The sequence below is a fragment of the Zerene cesonia genome, chromosome 2 (genome assembly GCF_012273895.1).
Source record: "Zerene cesonia ecotype Mississippi chromosome 2, Zerene_cesonia_1.1, whole genome shotgun sequence".
NCBI lineage: Eukaryota > Metazoa > Arthropoda > Insecta > Lepidoptera > Pieridae > Zerene > Zerene cesonia.
The window spans coordinates 4537447-4563517 of record NC_052103.1 but is presented as its reverse complement, the minus strand read 5'-3'; the positions used below and the strand labels follow the sequence as shown (position 1 = coordinate 4563517).

Below are 26071 nucleotides of genomic sequence, written 5' to 3'. Positions count from 1 at the left end.
AAAACTCTGCTCTTAATATGGAGTACCAAGTATTTTTAACCAACTTAAAAAAGTTTGTTTTTTGTGTTGGGTTTTCTGCATTCATACTAAAATAATTATTAAGGTGCTAGTACGAGTGTATTGATTTTTTGTGTACCCAAATACTTAAAGGTTATTTCTTAGTATACTGCTTAAACAACTAAGTTGTATTCTATAGGTATACTGATATGTTTTTGCAGGTATGTTTGAAAATAAAAAATGTTTGATTTTAGAACATTAGTCATATTTCAAGTTTTTTATTGGAATGATGTACTTATATTTGGAAATTAAATCTTAAATAGGTATATTTGATTGCTTGGTAACTTTACGCTTGCGGTGCTTGGCGAATTTAAGAATATTTCCATGGTAATGCCATTTATATTCCACGTAATATCAGCAACATTAATAGGTAGATACATTAAGCGAATTATAAAATGGTTCTGTTGCGTGTGTCCAGGAAACATATACAATCCAAACACACTCAATTACATAAAAAAAGAACAAAATTTATAATTAAATAATCAATTAGTAACAAAATGTTAACGAGTGACGAATTAATAATTGCATAATAATATAATCTTTCTATTACTAGCAAACATCCAGTCAAATACCCTTGCCGTTAAAAAAATATTGCACGGGAATAATATGTCATCATTCAAAATGTCATTGTATTTGAGTATTAATTTGACAGTTTTTCCGCCATAGCGTTGATTCAGTGTTATCAAACACTAAACAGTAAATTAAATTAGATTTATTTATTTAAATTAATATGGCTATTGTAGAAGATGAAGTGCGGAATGGCTCTGAAGGGGAAGATGAAATAGAAGTTGTTGTTGAAGAAGACGACGGAGAGGTAGATTCTGATGATTCGGACGTAAGCATACCCTACATATTTCGTTTTAGTAAATGTTGCAACGGTTTAAACGTATGCTACGAATTATTTCAATAAACGTTCTACTTGTTGTGAAATTAACGTAAATAATTTTTAACTACATTGACTTCGCGTCGTTTAGCATTGTTTATTAAATACAGTATTAAAAACATTGTGTCTATCTATAACCTTCAATTCATTAAACTAAATTCTTATAGGATGATGACGATGATGATGATGAGGAAGCTTTGGAAAAGAAAGTAGCAGATTTAGAACGTAAGATAGATGAAGATCCATATAATTACGACGATCACATTAATTTAATTCAAGCCTTATGGTAAGTATTTTGGAAACACAATATATTTCTATCAATAACATAGACTTATAAGATTCAGTCATCTAATAGGATGTATAAAATGTTGTTAAAAAACCCTATTGATATAAATTTTGTTTTGTATTAATATGATGAATACACTTAGCTTTTCTAAAATGAGCTTATGTGCAATAGAAAGCAAGAAGTCCTACTTAATAACCAGACCATTGTGCATTTATTTTTATTTCTTTATTTGAAACATTTATGTAGGTCAGTTTAAAGTTTAAATATAGTGACAAGTTAAATTCTTAAATTATTGTGTAGTAGTAGTAGTATAAACATTGTAATACAAAATATATTAATGAGAGTGCAACTTATAGGGGTCTATCAGAATTGGATCGCTGGCGAACGGCTTTTGATAGACTTCAGAACTTATCAGTGCTGAGAGCTGAACACTGGTTAACGAGGATACAAACAGAAGAATCCCTGGCTCACTCTGAAGAATCTAAAGATCATATTGCCAACTTGTTCAAGCTAGCTGCACTGGATTGTTATTGTAAGTACATATTTTACCTAATATTTATTTTAAATCAAAATTTTTTCTTTTTCAGTTGAGTGAAATTGTATTATCCTGGGAATACATGCTTCTTGTACTTATTTATATTGAGTTGTATCAAATCAACACAATCTATATATTTCATTTTAATTTTCTTTTAGCAATACCAATTTTAAGTGAATGGTGCTCATGGTCCTTAACTGCTGGAGAAGTCGAGAATGCTCGTAACCAGCTTGAGGAGGTCTTACGAAGGGCAGGTGCTGATCCACTCTCTGGAAAGATCTTTTGGGATGCTAAACTCGAAATGGAGAAAGCTCAACTGGAAAATATGAAGTGAGACTTTAAGTTATTAGATTTCTGCTTCTTTTAATTTATCATTATTTTATCAAACACAAATTAATTGATGTGCAGTATTTTTTAAAGCTCAAAGCAATGCTGATATAAACAATAATTATGCAGTAACTTTTGTTTTAAATATATGTACATATTATATGCCCTACATTATACATCTTTATTAATTATATCTGTGAATATTACTTCTGTAGTATGCACATATTTTTATTCTAAAGCATGTATGTATATTTGCAGTCAGGATAATACAGAGTATAAATCTCAGAGGAAGAGGATATTATGGTGTCTTGAAGAAACCGTTTCTAGGCCTCTTTTAAGAGGAGATGAAGCATGGCAACCCTTGCAGGAGTTGGCTCTTGATTTATATGACCAAGAGTATGTAGATAAGGTATAACCCTGTTTTTTTTTTCTATATTAAAAAAAAATAATTTATTACCTGTAGGAAACAGACTGAAATGTTATACTCTCTATCTCTATCTTGTAAGACATTTTTTTTGATAAATTTTGTTATTTTTTAAATATCGTTTTTTTAGATAAAAAAGCAACATGATGCGGCAACAGATTATTTACAAAAAATAACACCATTTGAAGACAGACTATTAACATTAGAGTAAGTATGGATATGAAACGTTATATGTAGTTATAATTTGTTCAAGTAAAATTTTATCATTATTTCAAAATTATATATCACAGTCAACATCAAGTAGACTTTTCTATTCATTTAATAATTTATATCATATTATTTAAATCAATAATCAGTATATTATTTAGTTATAACTGATATAAAATTACAGAGATGCAGACGAAAAATGTAAGGCATATGAAGAATATATAGAAACAGTGAAGGAGTTGTCTCAAGAGGAAAAGTATGCAGATTGTGACAGTAATGGAATTTTAAAAGTAAGTTTACTATATGATGTATATAAGATTTGTTCTCTTACTTTCCTGTACATTTATTTTAATTGGTTTTCCGCCTGGTAAACAAAATACATAATGAGAAAAACAAATTATGTACACATTAAAAAATTTTCACATAATGCATGTGATAGCATGTTTTACATATAAACTTATTAGCGTAATTCATTGAAACTCAGCTCTGAATGAAAAAAGTGTCTTTGTAACTTAATCAAAGTAAAATTATTTTGTTACATGCATACAGATATTAATTATCCAGCTTGATATATATAGAAAGAGTATAATGATGATAATTCTTGAAATAGATTTTCGGAGGCCCAGTTCCTTTTCCTCACCCGTCCTAGTCCATTCCTTCTTTCTAGTCTTTAATACTTTTCTTTTCTTTTTCCCTCTAAAATCAGGCAGCACACTCGTAGAGGCACTACCTTTGCGAATGTTCATGGGCGGTGATGATTGCTTACCATCAGGCGAACCACCAGCTCAAACGCACTAATCTCGGAACTACTGGTCCGATTTGAAAAATTCGTTCAGTGTTAGATTGAGATCATTTATTGAGGAAGGCTACAGGCTATATATGTACCATGGGCGAAGCCGGGGCGGACTGCTAGTTACATACAATGAGTGTTATAATATACAAAACAGGTGCTCTACGAGCGAGCGACAACCGAATGCCTCGGGTGCGAGGGCGCGCACGCGCTGCTCCAGGCGTACGCGCGCCACGTGCAGCGCACGTCGTCGCGGGAGACCATCGCGCGCGTGCTGGACGCGTGCGTGCGCAGGTGCCCGCGCCGCGCCACCTTCTGGATACTGAAGATGCAGCAGGCGGAACATGAGGAGAGGGACTTTGACGAGGTATTGTATAATTTTTTGCCTGTCTGGTCGAAATCGTTGAAAAGGTTCGATGTCTAGGTAAAAAAGTGGAATTTGTGAAATTTCAATTGTGACACAAAAGGGAAGTTTGTCGGTAAAAACGCCCTTTGTTTTATTAACAGACTGGATTCAGAACACAACATTTAATTTTTTATTGTGATCGCAGTAAATATTATATTTTACTTTTTTATATGCTATGTTTATATTTTGATATATATATAGAGAATAAATATGTGCCTTTGCAAAATTTTTACCAGATACCAAAAAAACTCATCATCTCATCTCATTTACAATTATGTCAGTACTTACAAATTTTTGATAAAAAACATTTTTTCCCCACATGCTTTAGTATGCTCCATTAGCGCAAAAAATTACGAAAAATTTGTTTAGAATACAGTGAAAATCCTTCATTGCAGGTCAAATCGATTTTTGAGACTGCATTATCAAAGGGTATGGATTCGTACAAAGACGGTGAGGCTCTGTGGCTCAGTTATTTGGAGTTCACTCGGCGACGGACTGCATTTGATAATGAACCTGATGTAGAAAGACTTAGGAGAACATTTAGACTGGCGTGGGATTCTCTAGCCGAGGTAAATCATTGCTATTTCACTTTTAAATGTGATTGCCATTTTGTCACATATTTTAAGAGTTATGTACTGTGATAAGCATGTTTATGGCTAATTTGTGTTGCAAATTACTTCCTATTGTATATTAAACAAACATTATGAGAAATGAAATAGGCTTTTGTTTTGTCGTCTTTTATTACAAAAACAAATGACAGTTATACAGTTCTAAGTAAAATTTATACCTATAATGTTCTTTTGTTTTAAATATAATCATGCTCAGAATATAACATGTTTATAAATAAAATGATTTAAATATCTTTTAACACTGTGCTTATATTTGCAGGCTTGGGGTGATGAAGCCAACGACTGTGAAGTGCCATTGTTTTGGGCACGATTGGAGTATAGCAGGATGAATGACCCAAAGCAAGGAAAAGAGATTTTTGAGGAAATATTCAGTGAGTTTGTGATTTTTTTTTGTTTGTAAAATAGAACTTGTTTATACTTTATTGTTATTTTATTCTTGAATCTGTACATGTAATATTAAGTATTAGGATAAATGTCACAGTGGTCTGTAGTGTGGCAATTGTTTGTTTATTTAATTATTGGGCAAGAGGGAGACACGATGTTATAAAGTATATTTTTGCATGTTCATATATTAAAATATCTTGTCCTATTATACTTGCGAAAATTTGGATCTATGTTATTATTTCACATGAAAACCACCGATCTGCTGTTGCCCTTGGGTAAAAAGGCGTAGCTAGTTAGATAGAAAACGGCACACGGAAGTCATACTTTAGTAAGCGTGATGAATATATTTGTAACTTATGTAAATACTAATGTAAATGTCGATACAGAGTACGGCGAGAACAAAACCCTCTCGAAGTACTGGGAGGCGCTGATCCAGCTGGAGCTGGCGCGGTGGGGCGGGTCGGGCGAGCGGCGCCTGCGCGAGCTGCACCGGCGCGCGCTGCGCTGCGTGGCCGACTACCCGCCCGCGCTCGCCGCGCTCTGGACGCACTTCGAGCGCGACCACGGCCAGCTGCACACGGCGCTCGAGTGCGCCGACCTGTGCCAGGTGGGGCGCTTCGCGGTTGCCATGGCGACGACGCTCCCCCCCATTCTGTGGCTCTCGACGCCACCTCTACCTGTATTGAGAATCTAAGCCACACTGTATGGCCCACATAGTTTTATCTACCAAGGTTTTATATCAAATCAGCGTCCAATTATAAATAATCTAGTTACTTCAATATTTACAAGAAAACATTCGAATATCATCATCATTGTATGTAATGAGTATAATAAAAGAAAGTACACATCATTCTTTCCTAATTTATTTACCAGTAGGCTAGGGAAAATTTCTCATCCCATGATGTCCATAATTAATCGTCCAATTTACAACAATTTAATTATAACATTAATTGCAGGCCAAACTCAAAGAATGGCGGGACAACTATCAAGCGATGAAAGAAAAAATGACCGGTCAGAAACAAAAGGGCAAACAGGGACAGGGTAAGAAAAGCAAAATGGACAATAAAAAGAAAGCAAAAGACACGAAAGCGAACAAAGGCAAAAGGAAATCAGATGAGATTGCTGAAGGTAGTGAAGTGAAGAGGAAAAAGGAGGGAAATATGGAAGTGGATGTAAAAGAAAAGGACGCAGATAGTGCGAGCGGTACCAAGCGAGCTCATGAAGATGATGAAGAAAGTATGTAATTTTATTGAAGTTATAATTTTTATTTCCACCCATATATTCCTGTGTTCGTAGAGTTTTATATATTAATTATTTTTATAGGTGGAAAGAATAAACGTCAAAGAACAGAGAGCGAGGAGAGTGCCCGGCGGCTCGGGACGCGGGAGGCTTGCACGCTGTTCGTTAGCAACCTCGAGTTTAAGTATGTTGCATGTTTCAAATTTTTATTGGAAACTAGGTCTATTGAAGTTTTGGTCCTTCGAGCCGGATTGTACTTGAATTTTGAAAAAACTTGAATTTTTAGATACATTTTTTGTTTGTATGTGAATTGTGGATAATGTTTAAACGACATAATAGTAAAGGAGTAAAGAATTTATTTAAATTTTCATACAGTTTAATTTTGTAAATCTGTTTATCCACGGAATATCTTAAGAAGTACTTCTATATATATGTTGTTCATTACTAGCTATAACAAGTAGTTACAAAACCTGGTGCTAAAAAGTAACCTATATGACTATCCTCATTCGAAATAAGAGACCTCGCAACAATTTTAATCCTTTTTGGTATGGAAATTTACATATCACTATCAGTTGAATATAACATATTTCGTTTTTCAGAACGGACGAACAGAGCCTACGCGACAAATTGTCAGAATTCGGCAAGATAGTGTCTTTGCGATTGAAGTCTGGTGTGAAAGCGTTCGGCGGCTCCATATGCTACTGCCAGTATGAAACCCCTGTAAGTAGCACTCTACTGTGAATTGTACCGCTTTTAATCAGGTACTATTTACACTATTTAAAAAAAAAAAACTGTTAACATATCTGCAGCAAAATATATAGAGTTTTTTTGGTTGTAAGCGCTAATGTCATGAACTATTTGACCGATTTTCAAAATTCTTTGACTATTTGATAAGACGTGTGATCCCTTAATGCTAATTCGAGCGTTTTATTAAAATAACCGTTCTCTTTGCTACTGTGACATGATTACAATGACTAAAAATACGTAATGTAATATTTCCTGATATTATATTATCTATACTAATAAATAGGAAACTTATTATAACTTAGGCTATATATATATATATATATATATATATATATATATATATATATATCTAACATATAATGGGTATATTTAATTTTTAGTTTTATAGCATTGAAATGCTTTATAAATGAGAAATTTTGAAAGAATAGAAAAAATCACGAGGCAGGATTCGAACCTGCGTATCTTGCCTAACCGTAGCAACGCCTAGCCTCTCGGCCACCCGTGATCCTGCCACAGTAATCGAATTTCTTCTACTCTTTCGGTTTCATGTGCCTAAATTTTTTCTATTCTTTCAAAATTTCTCATATAATGGGTAGTTAAGTTTTCAATAATTTAAAGGAAAAAAATAAATAAATAAATTCACAGGAAGCAGTAGACGAAGCGCTGAAACACGACAGAGCACCACTCAACGGTCGCCCGATGTTCCTGTCACGATACTCCGCGAAAAAAAGCACGCCCACGTTCAAGTATCCAACGGATGTCGAGAAGAATAAGTTGTTCGTGAAGAACCTGCCCTATTCGCACTGTAATAAAGAATCGCTCACTGAAATATTCGATAAGCACGGGGCTCTGCGGGACGTTAGGGTTGTCACTTTTAAGTAAGTTGATTTTTTTTTTAATTTAATATTAGCTTTTGCCCGTGGCTTCGCACGCGTTTATTTCGAGTATTTTAATAGATATTATTATAGATATAATACTTCCTCATCACTCTATCTATAAAAAAAAACCTTCAAAATCCGTTGCGTAGTTTTAAAGATTAAATAGGGACATAGGGACAGAGAAAGCGACTTTGTTTTTACTATGTATTAAAATGCTAATGCTAAGCTTACGCTTAATTTCGCTTGCCCTTATCGTATGTTTTTTTATTACTTTGGACGTATATGAATAATTTCGCGTTTAAAATCCGTTAAAAAGTTTTTAATTTCTAAATGTATAATACTCGCGTAAAACCAAACACAAGAAAATACTACTTTGGACGTGTTTATGATAACATTAAAAAAAAACTTGCATAAAGCTAAAATTGAGACATACAATAAAAGTTTATTTATAACGCCAATAATTTAAGTCATTATTAGTGTTACATTTTAATTCAGTTAAAGGCAACATTTTTATAAGAATAATGGGGTTTATTCTCGAAATTTCTCTCCAGGGACGGCAAACCCAAAGGCCTCGCTTACATAGAGTACGAGGACGAGGGGTCGGCGGCTACCGCGTTGGAGAAAACAAACGGTTTGCAAGTCGCCGATAGATCCATACAAGTGGCCATTAGCGCGCCGCCGCCCAAGAAGGATGACGCCACGGCTACTCTAGGGCTGCCCAAACGCGACACGGGTGGGGGCATGTGAGTATAAGTGTTATGTTTATTATTTATTTATCTGTGTATTCATCAAGTAATTAAGAGGATTTACCCAAAGCATTACATGTTTCGTTTTTGTAGAAAATTAAAAAATATAATACAATAATAATTTAAAGACATTGGACACACTGGAACACACTTATGTGTTTTTTACGTCATAAATTTTTATTAGGTGAACTGATTTTTATGAGCTTTTTTTTTAATTGGAAGCGGGTTTAGCACCTGTCCATGTAGCCATTTAAATTTGATCTAGTTCTGACACTTTGGTTAGGTTTGTTGATAAAAATAACTATAACATAATAGGGTATCCATACGCTTATACATGTATTGTAGCATACATTTATGAGTGGTACAAATGAAAAATTCTCATTTCCAGGCGGCGGACACAACTTAGCAGTTTTATACCCAGCGTCCTCCAGAAACCCACAGCCAGTACTTCGAACGGCACTTCCACCAACGGCGACAAACGACCGCTCTCTAACACTGACTTTAGGAATTTACTACTTAAGAAGTGAAATATTTATTGGCATTATAATACTAACTGTTCTAATTGGCAAGAAATCGTACGAACATCACGAATAAGTTATCATAGATATACCTATTGAATTTGTTAAGGAAGTGAACTAAACTAAGAACTGTTCTATTTGGTAAGAAATCTTATAAGCAACATTACAAGTTATCGTTGGTACGTTGTATATTATGTATGCCAAGTTCAAATTCAACATTTATACTAAGAAAGAAGTGGTATAATAAGATTGTCCTAACACTAAAGCCAATAATAATTATTGTAGGAATTGATCCACGCGTTATAGTTACATTATATTTTTATGGTTAGTGCTGTATTTGCAAAAATAAAAAGATTATACACTTTTTCCATATACTGAATCGATTCAATGATTTCATTTATAGTGGTGCTTTTATAACATAATTAGCGACCGAGCTATCGATATTCGTACGGAATAAAATGAATACATTGTTATGTAACTTTCAAATCTTGTCGCATATGTTGTTCGTACGATATCGTGCCAATTATAACAACGTTGTATCGAATCATTCGGGTAAAATTGCATCAGCAATAAACTTTATATAGGCTTCGTTTTAGAATATGAATAAACCCCTGTGTACACGGCATTCATGGCTTTATTTTATTTAGTTCTATATCATTTGTTTCGCGATTTGTAAAGTTATAGAAGAAAGAAATTGCGTAAATGTTAAGTTTTACAGTGTATACTGAAAATTTATTGATACATATTTGTTTCATTGTGTAGATGGTAAAATAAATTTCTTTTTCTTCCATATTAAACTTATGAACTTCCAATTAGATATATGAATGGGATCAGTGTTATAAACCACATTTGGTATGTTTTAAGCAAAACAAAAATAAAGAGTTTTTTGTTGTATTATATTATAAACCGATGCAAATTACAACAGATTTCCCTAACAACAACTTTTCTTTTGCTCTGGCGCTGCTATCATTTGTATTTTACTCAAGAAATAACTTAAGGTGTTATTATTTTATATATAATATTTTGGACAAATCTTGAACAAGTTGGATAGAAAAACGAATTATTTAAATAAAGAATGCGCCCAGTTTGTCGTTTACCTTCTCGAGCATTTCCCAAAATTTTATAAAATGAATATTAGTCACACCTTGCGCCAAATTTAATTAATATGCTGCTCTAAATTTGCTGTACTTGTTTGAAATGTTCGTGTTATAAAAAACAAATCTTTGCATCTAGTGTGAATGGGATGTTAAAGATATTTATAATATTTTGTTACAATTTCAAGTAAGTTTTATGAACTGTTTCACAATGGTTCGGTCTATTTAAACAAGGATATGTAGAGTTGCAGTAATTTTGGAAGTAAAAGAAACTAAATCTGCATCTAGATTTATAATACTGACCTAAACGTTTTGGTCTTGCGATAAGAGTCAACGTGTTTTTATATGTATAAATGTGTGCTATGAAACGTGTTTGTTTCAAATCCCAACTGTTCCCGCTATATATAACGTATGTCGTGTTACGTGATTCTAATAAAAATTGTTTTATACTTAATGGTGTTTTTTTACTAAAGTAATGCAAAACGAATGACCTTGATTTTTTTTAATACAATCTATTTGATAGCAGTGGTAGATTAGAGACGAGGACCTTGTACGTAGAAAGGTCGAGGTGCGAAACCGGTCGGAAATAAATTGATTTTTTCAATTTATCAGCTCATAATTCACACCATCACTGCTGGAAAGGTTGAATGAAAACATCTTGAGGGAACCGGCATGCCAAAGAATCAAAAGTTTTACATGTGACATCTTTCGACCCGCGCCTGGCCAGCGTGGTTGATAAGAGCTCTATAGTAGGTCCGAGTCCCTTCAATGGGAACATATATGGGTTGATGATAATGATGTACATAGTCAGCGTGATAAGCTATATTTTTTGTATTTTCATATGGTAACAATATCATTTTGCATTTTGCATTTTCATAAAATAATCTCTCTGAGGCTCATATAATTTTCATACATTTTTTTAGCATTTTGTTCGCATTTTTCGGGAGTTTTATTTGCATCGTAATATACTAGTCTAAAGCATGCTAGGGTAGTGGCATCATATATTTCTTTAGCGGAGGGATCTCTATCCACTATATTCATTACGTCCCTGATACGTTCTTTAGCGTGTCTACAGACCGCATCTACGATCGGTTCACGGTCTTCCGGAACTTTATATTTCAACTGCGTATGAGTGCTCGAGTTTTGCATGTCTTCCGGTTTCATGCCCGAATAATCCATCGGCATCATGTTTGGATTATCATAAGCACGGTATGCCACTATTTTAGACGCTGCCAGAAAGGCATTTTCGAGAATTTTTGCTTTATTGGTGACTTTGGAGGCCCTGATTACATCAAGGATATTACACATAACTTCACTAGCAAACTGCGAGACTTTGACTTCCAATGGGTCATGTTCATATTTACTGACGATGTCGGTAGATGATTGTGTGGAAGAAGGAATTGTAGCCGTTGGTGTGGCGTCAGGGCGTAGTTCACCACAACGGCATTTCTTTCTAGATGAGGTTTTTGCTACAGCTTGAGTGTTCAGATTCATTTCTTTATTCGTAGAAGTTAAATGTATGCTGCTTTGCAGCTCATCGATTTCTTGGAGATTAACACTGCGGAAAAAATTAACAATTTCGGTCATGCTGCGACTCATGTAATGCTTGGCAACAGGATATGTAATATCCGATGAGTTTAGATTCCCGCCTGTTGTTGTAGGCTCCGAGCACAGCGTCTCACAACTCGTGCGCGTGGGTTCATTTATATTATTATAATTACTGTGATTTGATGTAAGAATAGATGCTGGGTACTTATCATTTCTCACTCTCTTGTTTAACTCTCGCCACGGATCAATTCGGATCCCGGGAATGTGGAGTAATTCCGTCACTTCCAATATAGTTTGACAAATATTTTCTGTCTTGCGTAAAGTGACTTTAAAAACACCCGGCCGGCCGCTCCTGGAAGGCATATATTGCGCGTACATTGGGTCATACCCAAGCTCGCGCAAGCCATTCATTACTTCTTCTGGATCAGTATTCGCAGGAAGTCCACGTAAACAAATATTAACTTTTTGGTCACCAGACAAATCGTACCATATTATTTCTTCAATTGCGGAGATCTCCTTTAGAAAGTGGTATATTGTATGGTATTCTTCATAATTTTCTGGTTCGAATTGCACACCCAAACCACAAGCTCGTGCATTGGGTGAGCGCCCTAGACGTTCTTTAAGTTTCTCTAAATGGTATTTCCAGTTTGGCACACTGTCTACTACTATAAGTGGTAATAGGCTCTGACTAATAGACATTTTTTATGTTGAAGCTTAATAATTTCAATCTCGTTGCAACTATTTAGACACTACACACTACCTGCACTTCAATTAGCTGCGCACTCTGTGGTAGAGAGGACTACGACTGAAATATAATTTTTGTGTCTTTAGCTTTTATGTGCTTACATAGCGAGTTTGATGATTTTAATCTTATCGCAGAAATGTAAATCCATTTATTATAAAGCATAAAGAGCAAATAAAGCAACTTCCTATAATAAGGGTTCCTTATAGAATTCAGGTAATTAACAATATTTTTAACAAAGGATTTAAGCGAAATATAAACAAAAGGTGCAATTTAATAGCACCTTCTTATCTCTATTGTTATTATATTTCTCATAACTCTCTAAGCCTCTTTATAACTACGAAGATAGCTAGAATGGTAGAATTCATAGAATCAGTATGGTTTATTTCAGACTATATTCCAGGAACTTTTAAAGGTTGATTTCTTTGAAGAGGAATACTAACCCACAATGGTAAATAAGAAAAATGAATTTGAAAATAAGATGTATATTTATACATGTATAAAAATACACTTTACAATCTCAATAGAGATCTATATCTTATATACATAATATGAAGAGTGTATAATAAAACGCAACGGTTTTGCTCTATATATAAAATTAATTCTAAACAATCAACTAAGAGCTTTGTACTCAATAAACGTGAATAAAATTTTGGCAAAATTAACACCGATCTAGATATTTGGGGACATTTTATGTTACACACTACAACAAGACTAGAACTAATTATACAACAAATAAATCAAATCAGCTATGCTATCCATTCAAACTCGGACCTAAATTAAGTTATATCATTTGGAAAGGGTTTGTATCGTAATGACAATAAATATGCTCTACATGTTTAATTCATTGTTGATTTAACCCTCTACTGATGTATTTTAAATAACAATAATATTTTGATGAGCTATTTATTGTTTTTTTTTGCGAAAATAGTGTTAAAGCGAGTTAGCTTGACCTACATACAATAAAGGCAATAGCTACCAACCTTTTATTGTTAACAATTTATCACAAAAAATATCACTATTCAAGCTCATACAAAAATATCGTTGGAATTCAGTGAATAAGGGGTGGGTTCTATTGATTGACTATAATTGCGCCTGATCCCGAGTGGAGATATGTATTATCATTCAATATGTTTCCCGTCTTGCCACCTCTTCTTGGATCGCTCGAACGCTTCTTTAATGCAAGCCCTTGAAAAAAACAAAGCAAATTGTTATAACTTTTAGACAATAAAGTATTAAAAGATTAGTTGAATTATAAGTATATACAATAATAATAGGTATACGTGACGCTTCGTGATGGCATTGTGCTTATCCCCTTTTTCTATATATACATAATAAAACAGTAACCAGACCATAGTTGTACATAGAAACAAAAAAAAAATCGCTTTGTAATATGGATGATTAAGAGACCCCAAAACAGCGGTTAGTTTTTATTTTTGATTATTATGATACGTCAATCACGTAAAAGCCACTGGGCAGATTTGTATAAAACTGTATTTTGATTAATACACTTTATGAGTACATATGAAAAAAAAGAAGAATGTAACAGGGTCTTTGGATGATGTCTTTAAAATGGTTTGGCTTCTAGTTTTTCGTCAAATAAACAGTTGACAAGATAAACTCTAAAATCGTAAAAAATGTCACGCTCTCTTCGAAAATCAGCGGAGTACAAAGTTTTGTAGTCCACGCGAGCGAGTTCGCGGGCGGAAAGCGAGTACATAATATAAAGGACAAATCATTTGCTGATGTATATATTTATTTAAATATTCTTAGTAGTATTAAATCTTGAGAAATTTTGAAAGAATAGAAAAAATTTGATCACGAGGCAGGATTCGAACCTGCGTTTTTTAACCTAACCGTAGCAACGCCTAGCCTCTCGGCCACCCGTGATCCTGCCACAGTAATCGAATTTCTTCTACTCTTTCGTCTTCATGTGCCTAAGGGGCACCCCACGCCATCTATTGAGATGATTAAGAACCATCACAACCAATACGAAACATTATTTCAATGATTACAATATTGTATCGATGGAACGCGGCCTTTGTTAAATTTAATTTAATTTAATTTTAATTTAATGCAAAAATTACATGTCTTAAACAGATTTTCCTGAAACTCTCGACAGTGTTGTCCATACATCAAAACAACCCACAACTTCAACGAATACTTAGCAAATCATTAGTCGTGTTTAGCAAAGAGAGTGAAGAAATACCGAAAGAGCGATTGGTGCAGTATGTAAGCGGACACGTGTCCCGCGTCCACGTAGCGCACCTCCGCGCCGGGCCAGATCTCCTCCAACGCACCGACGTCCTCGCGCGGCACGTACGCGTCGTGCTTTGCGCACACGGCTGTCATCATATATATAAAACTATTTATTTCTTAATAATAACGCATTGATTATAATAGAAATTAATTATAAATTTTTATTTAATCATTAATTTATCATAACATAATTCTTACAATTGTAATCAAAATACTGTTTACTACGAGTATATAAAACAATGCTTTTAGAAATATTGAATTCATTAAATATCATTATTTCTGTACTTAAGAGATGTAATCAAAAGCCCGCATAGATTTTTATCCTGTTCAGTCTATTGTACTCTTTTTATCTCATAATTTTGAATGTTTGAATATAACTTATGAAAGCATTACCTAGAAATAAAAATGATAACATTTAAAAAACAAACCTATTATTAAAGATGTGTCGTACGGAACTGAAAAATTACTCAAGTGCGTGCATTCATCCATAATACCCCTCATGAACTGTAGTGCTTCTCTGTCCCTCCAGTGGATTTTGCCTATGTCTATCTTCTTTCCACTCGATTTCATGAATGGTAAGTTTACCCATAGGTCTGATGTGAGGTCTGATACATTCCATGATTTCCTCTCTGGCTTTGATTTTAGTTCTATTAATCCTTTATTTTGATTTGATTCTGTTTTGGTACTTTCAGCAGTTGTTCCCTCTGATTTTGTTACAATATTAACTGATTCTCGGTTGGCACTTGATAAATCTGAATGTGGTGTGTATTTTTCCTCAGAGTTCTGAGGAGAGAGTTGCTGTGAAGCCTCTAATTTGGTATCTGTAAATAAAACCATTTTATTCAAATTGGAAAAGTGTAATATTACTTATATTATGTGTTTATACTTATTAATAACTTACCGATATTCGTATTACATTTGAGCAGTGCCTCCCTTATCCTATTTTCAGTCAATTTATTTATTATATCTATATCCTGAGAATCCAATTCGAATTTCTTATTTGATGTCAACTTATTGTACAAACTTTGACTTATTTTCTTTTCATCTAATAAAACCTTCAATTCGTCATTCAAGTTTTCCTTTTGAGCAAACGATTTCACTAATTCATCAACTTTTTCTTCTTTTCTTTTGCCTTCATTTTTGGAATCATTCGGTTCACCAAATTTGTTGCTCACAACACTGCTTTCTTTATAAGTAATATCTAAATTAGGATATGCTGGATCTATCGTTACTTGCTTAATTATTTCAGGGGTATTCTTTTGCAACAAATTCTCCATATTTTGCGAGTAAGTTTGAGCAAACTTCTTCCCTGCAAGGAATGCTTCATCCACAATTGTTACCATTTTGGAAAGTTTTTCCCTATAACTCCCATCTGACAAATATTGATCTTCCAATAAATCCCAGTTTATTGAATGCGACATAACACCCTGTAATATTTCTCATAAGAATTAAGAAATATTTTAACAGCTTCAATACAATACTTCAAAAAACAGTGTTTATTAAATGGGTTTTTTGTTGAACAAATGTAAAGAAGAAAGAAAAACAATTATTATTTATAATTTTGACATTCATAAATGCTGATTATAGTACGGAATTTTTCTGAGATTATCGCGTTCAAATCTCTTACCGTATATCTGGTATATCATACGATATACTGTATATAGATAAAGCTTTGTAATGGTAAAATAATTTATAAAATCTATCAATAATATATAAGTTTTTGACTTAAATTTTAGCAAATAAAGAAAAATTATCTCTTCATAGCATTATATTAATAATATTTGTATGAACTATTAATAAAGATTACCTGAAGGAATACAGCCGATGCGGTTGACCATGAAAGGCAAGGAACTAATACCAGAGGCTTAGGCCAGTTTGTGGCCGCTAGTGATGCCATCTTTAGTAAAAATAAATTAAACACTCATGAATATCATTATATTTCAATTGACGGTCAAGTAGCGGCGTGAAATAAACATTTCAATCAAAATTAAATTATTTTTTTTACAATTAAATTATTTTTTTTTTACATCATTAAAATGCTTATATGTATATTGAAAAAAGTTCATGGCGAAAGACGCATGTTCTAATCCCGCCTCGTGATCGATGTTTTACTCATCGCCAAAATTTTGTCAAAAATTAATTTAATTTTTATTTTAATAACCATATTTTATAATACAGAAACACAAAAAAAATAGTAAGTAAAATACTCACATTTGAAAAAAACATCTTGCAAAGAAAATATTAAATAAGATACGAAAACAATAATAATTAATTAAATATTTATAACATATTATAGCTTAACTATTTTAGTTTTATTTCCATTTATGTTGGTTATGTTTATCTAGAATTTTCAAGCACAACTTAATTTCTTTAATCAAAAACATTTCATATTATACCATGAAATTTATAATCATAATATAATATGTAAAATCAGCAATTTTCCTTTATGACTTTATTTTTACTGATTTAGCGGTATTCGAAAATTCGATTGGTTGAACTAAAACAAAATTTAAATACCAACATGACCACCCATAGACAGGCCCGTAACCCCGAGTGGGCCCAGCCCATTTCTCTCACACCAGTGAAACAATACCAAAGACTCTAGGATCAAACAGCCGCCCATTACGAATATGTCCGACACATTGTGTAAGGAGGAACGCCTGAAAACAGTTGTCGTTAATAAGTTTAAATTAAATAACAAACATGGAAGCAATGATTATTTTTAATTTTTTTTTTAAACTCATATTATCAAACTATACACAGAATTATTTGCACAAACAAAATATGTTATAGTAAGTGATGCAATTGGTGTTATGTATAACTTTGTAACACATGATCTCTGATAATATTATATAAAAGAAACTGGTGAAGTTTCTACGATAACTTTATACTACTGTGTTGTGAAGAACAATACTTAGAAATCTTGTGAGAAAGTAAGATTGGAGAAAAACTTCTGTAACTTTATAATGCATTTGTACAAGAATGGTTTCCAAAGATAGTTAACAAAGTTATAAATTGGCACGGCTAATACACATTAACTGGTGAGTGCCAAGAATGTGTCAAGATAACTTTACTTTATAATTAGAAATATGTGATTTAAGTAAATTGTAGTATTATAAGGAAGTGCCAAGCATTACACTACAATTATATTTTTAGAATTATAGTGAGTATATCCTTATATTAATGGATGTTGCTCTCTCTTTAGTCTCAACAAATATAAATTTTTATCCAGGAAAATATATGTGTTCAGTCAATATTATATAACTAAAGATAAATCACACATGAAAATAATTGTGAAAAAGATCTTATAGTAAATTTCATTGTTTTCATAAAAATTAAGGTTCAGTAGAAATCACATACACTTGATCTGTAGGTTTGCGTAGACCATAAAATGGATTTTCAAGGATAATCCCACCAATGCCAGCTTCTTTTAGTAATGGTTTAACCATCAAATTCCTTCTTCTCCAGAAATACTAAAACAAAATAGGCAATGTCTATATTATAAATATATGTATACTTATATGGTAGTATTGGGCCCAATTGTTTCTTTTTTGGGGTGAATAATTAAAATAAAAATATATTTTCCTGAAGGGCTACTACAACTAAGTGCAAACGCATGGGTGGACTGAATGTTCACCCTGGTAGCACACACTCTAGGGTGGTCATAGAGATCATAAACCTATAACCGTAAAAAAAGAATAACTATAAAATCATTTAAAGGAATCACACATCAAAATGAAAATTAAAGACAAAAAAAATTCATGATACATTTAGATATTAAAAGTTGAATGTATATCTATAAAATAATAATTATTATTTACATGGTCTCCAGTTCCAGCAAGATGTAAACAAACTGGTTTGCATGTTGGTTCGGGCCAATGAATAGGAAGTAACATCTGGAAATGTGCCTTTTGTGCTATTTCTGGCACTATGCCAGGCAGATGCTTCTCCAGTGGTGTTACGAAATAGCCCTCCAGAAGCCGACAGTCCGACAAGTTTTGTTCCTAAAATACACAATAAACATGCGTATAACGAGCTTGAATATTAAATTAAGTTTAAAAAAATGCTGTTTTAGCCTTATATATTTTGTCAATAAATTAAAATAAATTGAGTTCTAACAGTAAAGTTACTCTGAAAGTGTTCAATAATTTTGTGCAAATACAAACCTTTGTAATAGTAACGGGGTAATCCTTTTCCACCAATTTAAAACATTCATCTCGGTTAGACACAACTTTTCTGAATTCAAATAACCTAAAAAACAAAAGTTGTAAATGAAAGTTTCACCAGAAAAATGATAACTATTCATTGATCTAGAGTTTTCTATGTTAAGATAACTCGATAATCTAATATTTTCAATTGTTTATAGCCTTACCTGCGCAAGTTTTCTGGTTTTCCCCACCCTTTTGTGAAAAACTTTGTAATGAGTATGCTACGATAAACTGCATCTAATTTGCTAGCGGACATTTTTCGTAGATGGGCGGAAGTAAAAGTGTTATTTATTTTAAAATATAATTAGAATTTGCGTTGTTCATTATCCGTCATTGTATTTTCGGGAAATATCACAAGGTTGTCATGTAACAAACATGTATGATGGATGTCAATAGTTAAATATTGTCAGTGTCAACAAAATCAGCTGTTGATGGGATAACGTTTCAGAAATCGTTCAAAAATATATTTTTCAGTTAAGTTTCAGTTATGTCATCTCCCTTTGCTTGAAAAGTTTTTTGTTTTTACCTTAAGGTTTTTATAATACATATTTAATTCAAGGTTTTTGATTATATATTTTGCCATCCCTAACTAACTGATTTAATTTAATGGAGGGGTCGAGAAAGAATCGAATTGGGCCGGCTCCCATCGGGGAAGGTACCAGAAATAATACATTATATACGGAAGATATCATACTCCCATAACAAATCGACATGAAATAGCATGAATATATATGCGCTACTAAGTATGTGTCAGTTGGTGTGCCGGAACCGGAAACCCGTTTCTTTTTCCTTTCCAGTGGATTCCCATATTCTTGTTATCGACCCTTTCGTTTTTTTTAAATTTGCGAGTTATAAGTATAATAAAAAAGTTGAATACTTGTTTTCTCACGTGAGGTTCATTGTTTTATTCAATTTTTTAGATAGATTAATCTAATACAGAAATTCACGTAGGTGGATTTATTATCCATAATAGTTTGATTGAACGATTTTATCTTTTATAGTCGATAAAAAGATTTGAATGCGAATCATATTTACATCAATGTATAATATTATTCATAATCTACCAGTCATGGGTTTTTATAAATATCAGTTTAGTGTCGCATCGCATTTAGGTATATATACAAGAAAGACAATTTAAAGTAGAAATATTTTTTAATTACAACGGCTAAAGATTTTCAAACAATGTTATCTAATTGCGATAAAGTAAATCATCGTGCAAATTTTTGTATAAAAGTATATCTAGACCATTGGACTTTGGCCCTTATGGTAGTAAATCTCCCGGGTCTTCCTTATTTGTCCAAAATTTATACAACTTATGAAATTAGCCCGGGGGTTTTTTAAAAAAGTTCATTAATTTTAACACGTTATCATAAATGATATTGTAGCCACCTGCATCTCATCTGCCATAACGAAGTTAATAGTCATAATACAATATTATTCTGCTATATATTTACATCTAGATATCCTACAGGTTTTGGATTCGCAAACACTCAAATATCATCGTCGTTGCACCCATTCCAGACATCCACTGTTTGACATCATCCCCCTCCCATTTATCACTCCATCCATTGAAATATATTTCATTACAGAAGTTGCAATATAAGTGATATGAAAATATTGATACAAGTATTTAGTTGATAACAATAAAAGAAAATATTTTCTTTTGAACAAAATGGATATCATCAAAAAGAGATAATTTCCATTTACTATTTTTTATAGTTCTATATTATTAACAGATGCGAAACATCAAACAAGGTTGTTTATTGTTAAAATAGCTTACGTAACCCGTATGTGGGTCGCATATGACTCAGTTGCTACCCGAGAAAATCTCCCGTTTCCATAATCGCATGTTAATAGTGATATTTAGATCGATAATATCACAGATCTTTGTCCGAATTGGATCTTCATTGATTTAATATGTTTTGTCTCCCTTTATATGTAGAAGGTGATTTATGAAGAGATGATACTTTTGGTTCCGTAGAATTTTTAGTAAATAAATGTTCGCAGAATCTACACTGATCGAGACATGAAAAGCACCTGTACCTGCCATGTCAAGAATAATGGGCTCTTCTGATAGACTGAATTCATTAGCAGTTTTTTCATACATATTATTCCTGTAACATATATTTCCTGCGTGGTACTCGGAACGAAGCACCCTATTTGTTTGTCCAGACCATGATCTATCTGTGTACAAAATTTTAACAGATTTGACTTGACGATTTCAATTTTTTTCTTGAAAGAGTAACAGCCATACGTTTTTGCAAATAGCGTTTATAATATTAGAGACATTAATTGAATTAAAGTTAAAGAAAGTAGTATTTGTTGCTCTTTATCTGGTAAATTGTACATACAAAAACACCATACATGACCTCATGATAAATAAATTTTTGGTAGGAGTGTGTATTTAACGGTAGGCATCATAGCAAAGAGTAGTATAATAATAATACGGGCCAACATAGACTCTAAAGAGATTTGTGCGGTTAAATTCCGGCGAAATCAGTGTGCATACTGTCAGCCAAAAATGGTATTGTGGAAAGGATTAGTAATAAGGACATCCGGAAGTCTGACTTTAAATTGCAAGTGACAAGTTGTGAATACGTTATAAATCCCCAATGCCTTTATTCAGGTCGACTCATGACATGCTACTAATCCTAATAACATTATAAATGCGAAAGTTTGTAAGGATGTGTGTGTGTTTGTTGCTCTTTCACGCAAAAACTACTAAGCCGATTGCAATGAAGTTTGGTACGTTTACAGGTGGACAGCTAAAATAACATATAGGAAACTTTTTATCCCGATATTTCTACGGGATGCGGACTTACGCGGGTGAAACCCCGGGGCGCACCTACGGTATACCGCTAACCTACTTTTTTTATACATTTAAACTAAACTAACTGAATGACGGATAGGGATATCTTGTGTGGCGTTCGGAAATAATAAAGATTTATTAGCATTGAAGGTACAATGTGATAAAAAAAATAAATTAACCTATTGCTACCAAAGCGTCGGCGTATAAATTAAATAATAAATTTTTCATATAGACACGATGCCGTATTTACAAGAAGAATGTCAACTGCCTCAACTGAATGAATTAAGTTTGTATTCAAATAGTCATCATGGCTTGGTGGAACTTTTCAAAACAAATTATAGGTATCTCAATTTCGAATATGGAACAATTGTTTAAATCTTTAATTGCTCGGAACTTGACTTGTATAATTCTATTTTATTTCATTGGTATATTGACATAATTTTACATATTGTAGAAATCATGGCATTCGATAAGTAGGTCACCTGAGATCTAGGATCATACCATTATTGAAACTATGGTGATTTTTTTCACGTTCCTAATCTTTATGTCTTTTTTCTGACCGTCATTTTATGTTAATTTTTGAACATAAAGGAATAGGATCAAAGTGTTCTTAATATAGTAATTATACTATACTCCTTCGATACATAATGAAAAATATTGATCGCATTATGATATGTAATCTTTATTAAAAATAGTTGAGACTGGCGGCCGTTCAATGAATATTCTGTGTGATAATAATCTCTACACAATTACCTTATTGTTACACTAGTTATTTGAAAGCTAACTTAAAGTTACTGTGAATAAATTAAGCACGTAATGTGCCTAAAGGCTTCTTTTAATACGGATGTGAGCTATATAAATTATTCACGATATATGTATTTAAATATTAATATCAATAAATTAGGCGTTTAGTTTTTGGTAGTAGCCAGTGATGCGAATTCTTGAGATGCGTAGGCGCATTCGGGTATAAGGATACGCGACTTTACTCGATGTCGTGTTTTCCTCGCGACATTTACGGACGAACAGATGTAAGTGTCGAGTGTTCAGAGAAATATAAATTATTAAAATAAATATTTAATCTTGCGTAATCCTGTTTACTGTGAATTCAAAGATTTTGAAGTGCGAAGTGCTTGGCTCGGTAATTCTACATTGAGAGGAACTTGATTTCTTATTTAAATTATGTTTACTTTTTAAATTTTTTAACGTGCTCTTCTATTTTGGTATTTTTACCAATTGCCGTTTATTTAATTAAATAATTTTATTTTTCTTTCTCTCTGTATCTGCATTACCTTTATACATATAAGTATTTACCTAATTTTGTATCCAATTATTCCAATTACTTAACGTTATTTTAATTTTTAATGCTAGTGTTGGTGCTGCAAATTATAGTTTTAAATTATTTCGGCACAGGTTCGATGGTACCTACTTCTTACTGTTTGAATGTGGATTTTTTTTTAATTTAGATTTTTTGTATGCTTTGCATAGACAAAAATTTTGCCATGAACTGCCGTGAACGTGAACCATCGGCATACTTTTTATTTATCTTTATCCATTTCTCATTTTCAGATGCAAGAAAAACTTTTATCCATAGCACCTCTGGTGCTTTTGGCGTTGGCGTGGGGCGCTGATGGTGAGTATTTTGGAACTATTCTGTACAAATAAAAAAAGAGTTACAGATTTAACTAGAACTGATATTAGAATTAATAATAATAGCTAAGTATATAAAATTTAGATATAATTTACTTAATGTTGAAAAATGCAAATACGGCAGTTTTTTTAAAAGTTCGTTTACTTCTTAAATAATCCACACTTTACTAAAAAGTACTTATACATTTTTTTAAACTATAATAAAAAGCTAGTAAGTATAACACTACACGCGCAATGGTAAATTAACCTCCAGTTTCTAGCAACACAATATTATAAATGCAAACGATGTTGGCGCATACAAGCAAACATTGTGATTGATTAATTATTTATACGAACGTAGGTTGATTCCGCGTGTTTATATGGTAAATCACTATAGACAAAACATTGTCACATTTTTTAATCATTTGTTTATTCTATGAAATATGATAAAATATGTACACGGATAACAATTATATGGTGTGCTATTCTGCTTTCCATTCTCTGAGGTTCTTTTGATCTTTTCTGTTATAATAAACTAGCGGTCCGCACCGGTTTCGCCTGTGGTACATGTATAGTATACTAGCTTTCCACCCGCCGCTTCGCCTGCGTGGAATACGGTTATATCGCACGACATGGTAAGGAGTAGCCTATAGGTTTTCCCAAGGTCTGGACTATTTGTCAAAAAAGTGGTTTAGGTGTGAAAGAATCTTACATGATTTTATGTTTGACAATAAGGAAGTTCCATACAAACTTTCATCCCTTTATTCGAATTTCGCAATAAATAAGTATCCTATGTCCTTACCAAATTTCATCAAAATCGGTTCAGTGGTTTAGGCGTGAAAGCGTAATAGACAGACAGACAGACAGAGTTATTAGTAGGGAATAGCAATTATCAATTATAATATATGATCTTGACTATTTGGGTATTAACTTACTATTCATCCTTACTTTTAAATAAATGGCAATTCCCGATCCCGCAACAGATTATGAAGAAACATTGTTCAGACTCTGATTTTATTTTGTTATTGATAACTGGTAAAATAGTAATAATTAAGATTTAAATTATTAAAAGTAAATTATATGCATACTTTTGTCATATGGTAATTAAAGTTTTTTTTTTTTTTTTTTATGTCATAGCGGGCAACTGAGCTGGTGGTTCGCCTGATGGTAAGCGATCACCACCGCCCATGAACATTCGCAAAGGTAGTGCCTCTACGAATGTGCTGCCCGCTTTTATGGGATAAGGGAAAAGGAAAGGATCAAAGACTGGAAAGAAGGACTGGACTGGGATGGGTGAGGAAAAGGAAGTGGTTCTCATGCATCTTAAAGAAATTTAGAAACAATGTTAAAGTTTGTTTCGTATAAAAATAGTAATTTCAAATAGGGATCAGGGACTAAGCCTTACCTATATCAGGGGATGCAAAATGCAAGAACGCAAAAAAGGCCTTTTAAAGCCTTGTTTCAGTCTATAATTGTAGACGATAGTTGTGTTAACAGGAAGTCATGGTTCAAGGGCCTTTCACTACCCAAATATAACACATGTTTTGGCAGTGAAAGGGTTTCAGTGGGAGGCTACACTTCACTACACAGGCTAACTTGCCTTCATTTCGCAATATCTCCAAAAAGGATGTTAAGAACTAATAATTTTACTCTTTTTAACCTATAGAATATATACCCTAAGGATTTTTAAGGTAATCATCGAGGCGAATTAAATCCAAATAAAGTAACGATTGATAAGCAGCCGAGCCTCCTGAGTTAACCTTATGTAATTGAATGATATCATTAAAAGTTTCTGAGGTCTTTTGTTTGCTGGACAAGGACATAAGGTCCAGTGTGGGCGATAAGTCATTCGCTATCTTATATGGGCATGGCCGTAACCAAGGTCCTGCTGTTTGTTTTGCTTGCCATTCGATTTGATGATGTATTTTGATTATGCAAATTTCGAATGTGGCTGGATGTTAAAGTTAAGGTTAAAGTTAATACATTCTTCAACAATGAAATCTCTCGTGGGCGCTAATGGTTTTTGATTGCGTAACATTATCAAATATGGGAATTTCTTATTAGCCCAAAATTTATTTTAGAATTTCTTATTATTTGTTGTAAATATCCGATGAAAGAGAAATAATGGGAAATGTACGGAGTAATATTTATTACGTATTTTTCTCTAAATTCTAAAGTTGGAATGTAAAATTTATTTGTAATATGTGATTTTTTTCTACAAAAGAGGTCGCCAACGTCCCTGGGGACTCCAGATTCTAAAATGGGATTAAAGTACATAAATTTCTTATCAAATCAAATATTACCAGCTGTGAAAATAGGTTGAGAACAATAAAATTAACAATAAAACCACTTTTTAACATGGATACTATTCCCCAGCTCAACGCTACTACAATTATTACCCCCGCGGTTACGCCGGCCGCAATTTGTACGAGCACGGACGGTCGATCTCGGACGATCTCGTGCGATGCGGACCGAATACTTGCGGCGTGGGTGCCCACTGCACGCACGGAAGCGTGCGGCCAGTATGCGCGTGTCTGCCTGGATACTCTGGGGATCCATTGTCACAGTGCGTTAAGATCGAGTGTGTTGGTAAGTAAAGCTTTATAATTTACTAGCATTCCGCCCGCGGCTTTGCTCGCGTAGTCACGGGTAAGATAGACTCGGGGGGTTACCGACAAAGTTCCCCTTCCCGTTAGATTTCCGGGATAAAAAGTATCCTATGTCCTTTC

At 33.2% G+C, this 26071-nt stretch overlaps 3 protein-coding genes across 4 annotated transcripts in view; 2 read left to right on the top strand and 1 right to left on the bottom strand.

Moving 5' to 3' along the window:
* Positions 1-700: 700 nt before the first annotated feature.
* Positions 701-10603, top strand: LOC119833465 (squamous cell carcinoma antigen recognized by T-cells 3). Its single transcript, XM_038357482.1, has 17 exons — positions 701-892; positions 1108-1226; positions 1583-1758; positions 1920-2091; positions 2347-2497; positions 2643-2719; positions 2904-3009; positions 3667-3876; positions 4311-4484; positions 4804-4915; positions 5315-5535; positions 5885-6164; positions 6252-6351; positions 6767-6887; positions 7560-7792; positions 8344-8535; positions 8927-10603. The coding sequence occupies exons 1-17, from the start codon at positions 788-790 to the stop codon at positions 9063-9065; spliced, it is 2688 nt and encodes an 895-aa protein (XP_038213410.1). The 5' UTR covers positions 701-787; the 3' UTR covers positions 9066-10603.
* Positions 10604-12914: 2311 nt separating this feature from the next.
* Positions 12915-19301, bottom strand: LOC119834339 (protein ABHD18). The gene is made up of 10 exons (XM_038358684.1): positions 19072-19301; positions 18866-18950; positions 18521-18703; positions 18060-18172; positions 17221-17359; positions 16507-16596; positions 15601-16126; positions 15128-15520; positions 14650-14785; positions 12915-13628 (listed from the first exon to the last, which is right to left on the bottom strand). Exons 1-10 carry the CDS (start codon positions 19161-19163, stop codon positions 13562-13564), a joined length of 1824 nt encoding a protein of 607 aa, XP_038214612.1. The 5' UTR covers positions 19164-19301; the 3' UTR covers positions 12915-13561.
* A 3417-nt stretch (positions 19302-22718) lies between these two features.
* Positions 22719-26071, top strand: part of LOC119833676 (neurogenic locus notch homolog protein 3) — a 7743-nt gene continuing 4390 nt past the window's right edge. Inside the window, exons 1-3 of one of the 2 annotated variants that reach the window (XM_038357803.1) lie at positions 22719-22744; positions 23283-23346; positions 25719-25931. In XM_038357803.1, coding sequence (XP_038213731.1) covers positions 23283-23346; positions 25719-25931 — 277 coding nt within the window. In that variant the 5' untranslated portion in view covers positions 22719-22744. Of the gene's footprint in view, positions 22745-22795; positions 22855-23282; positions 23347-25718; positions 25932-26071 lie in introns of those variants that run through there. The other variant, XM_038357812.1, reaches the window with a different exon arrangement.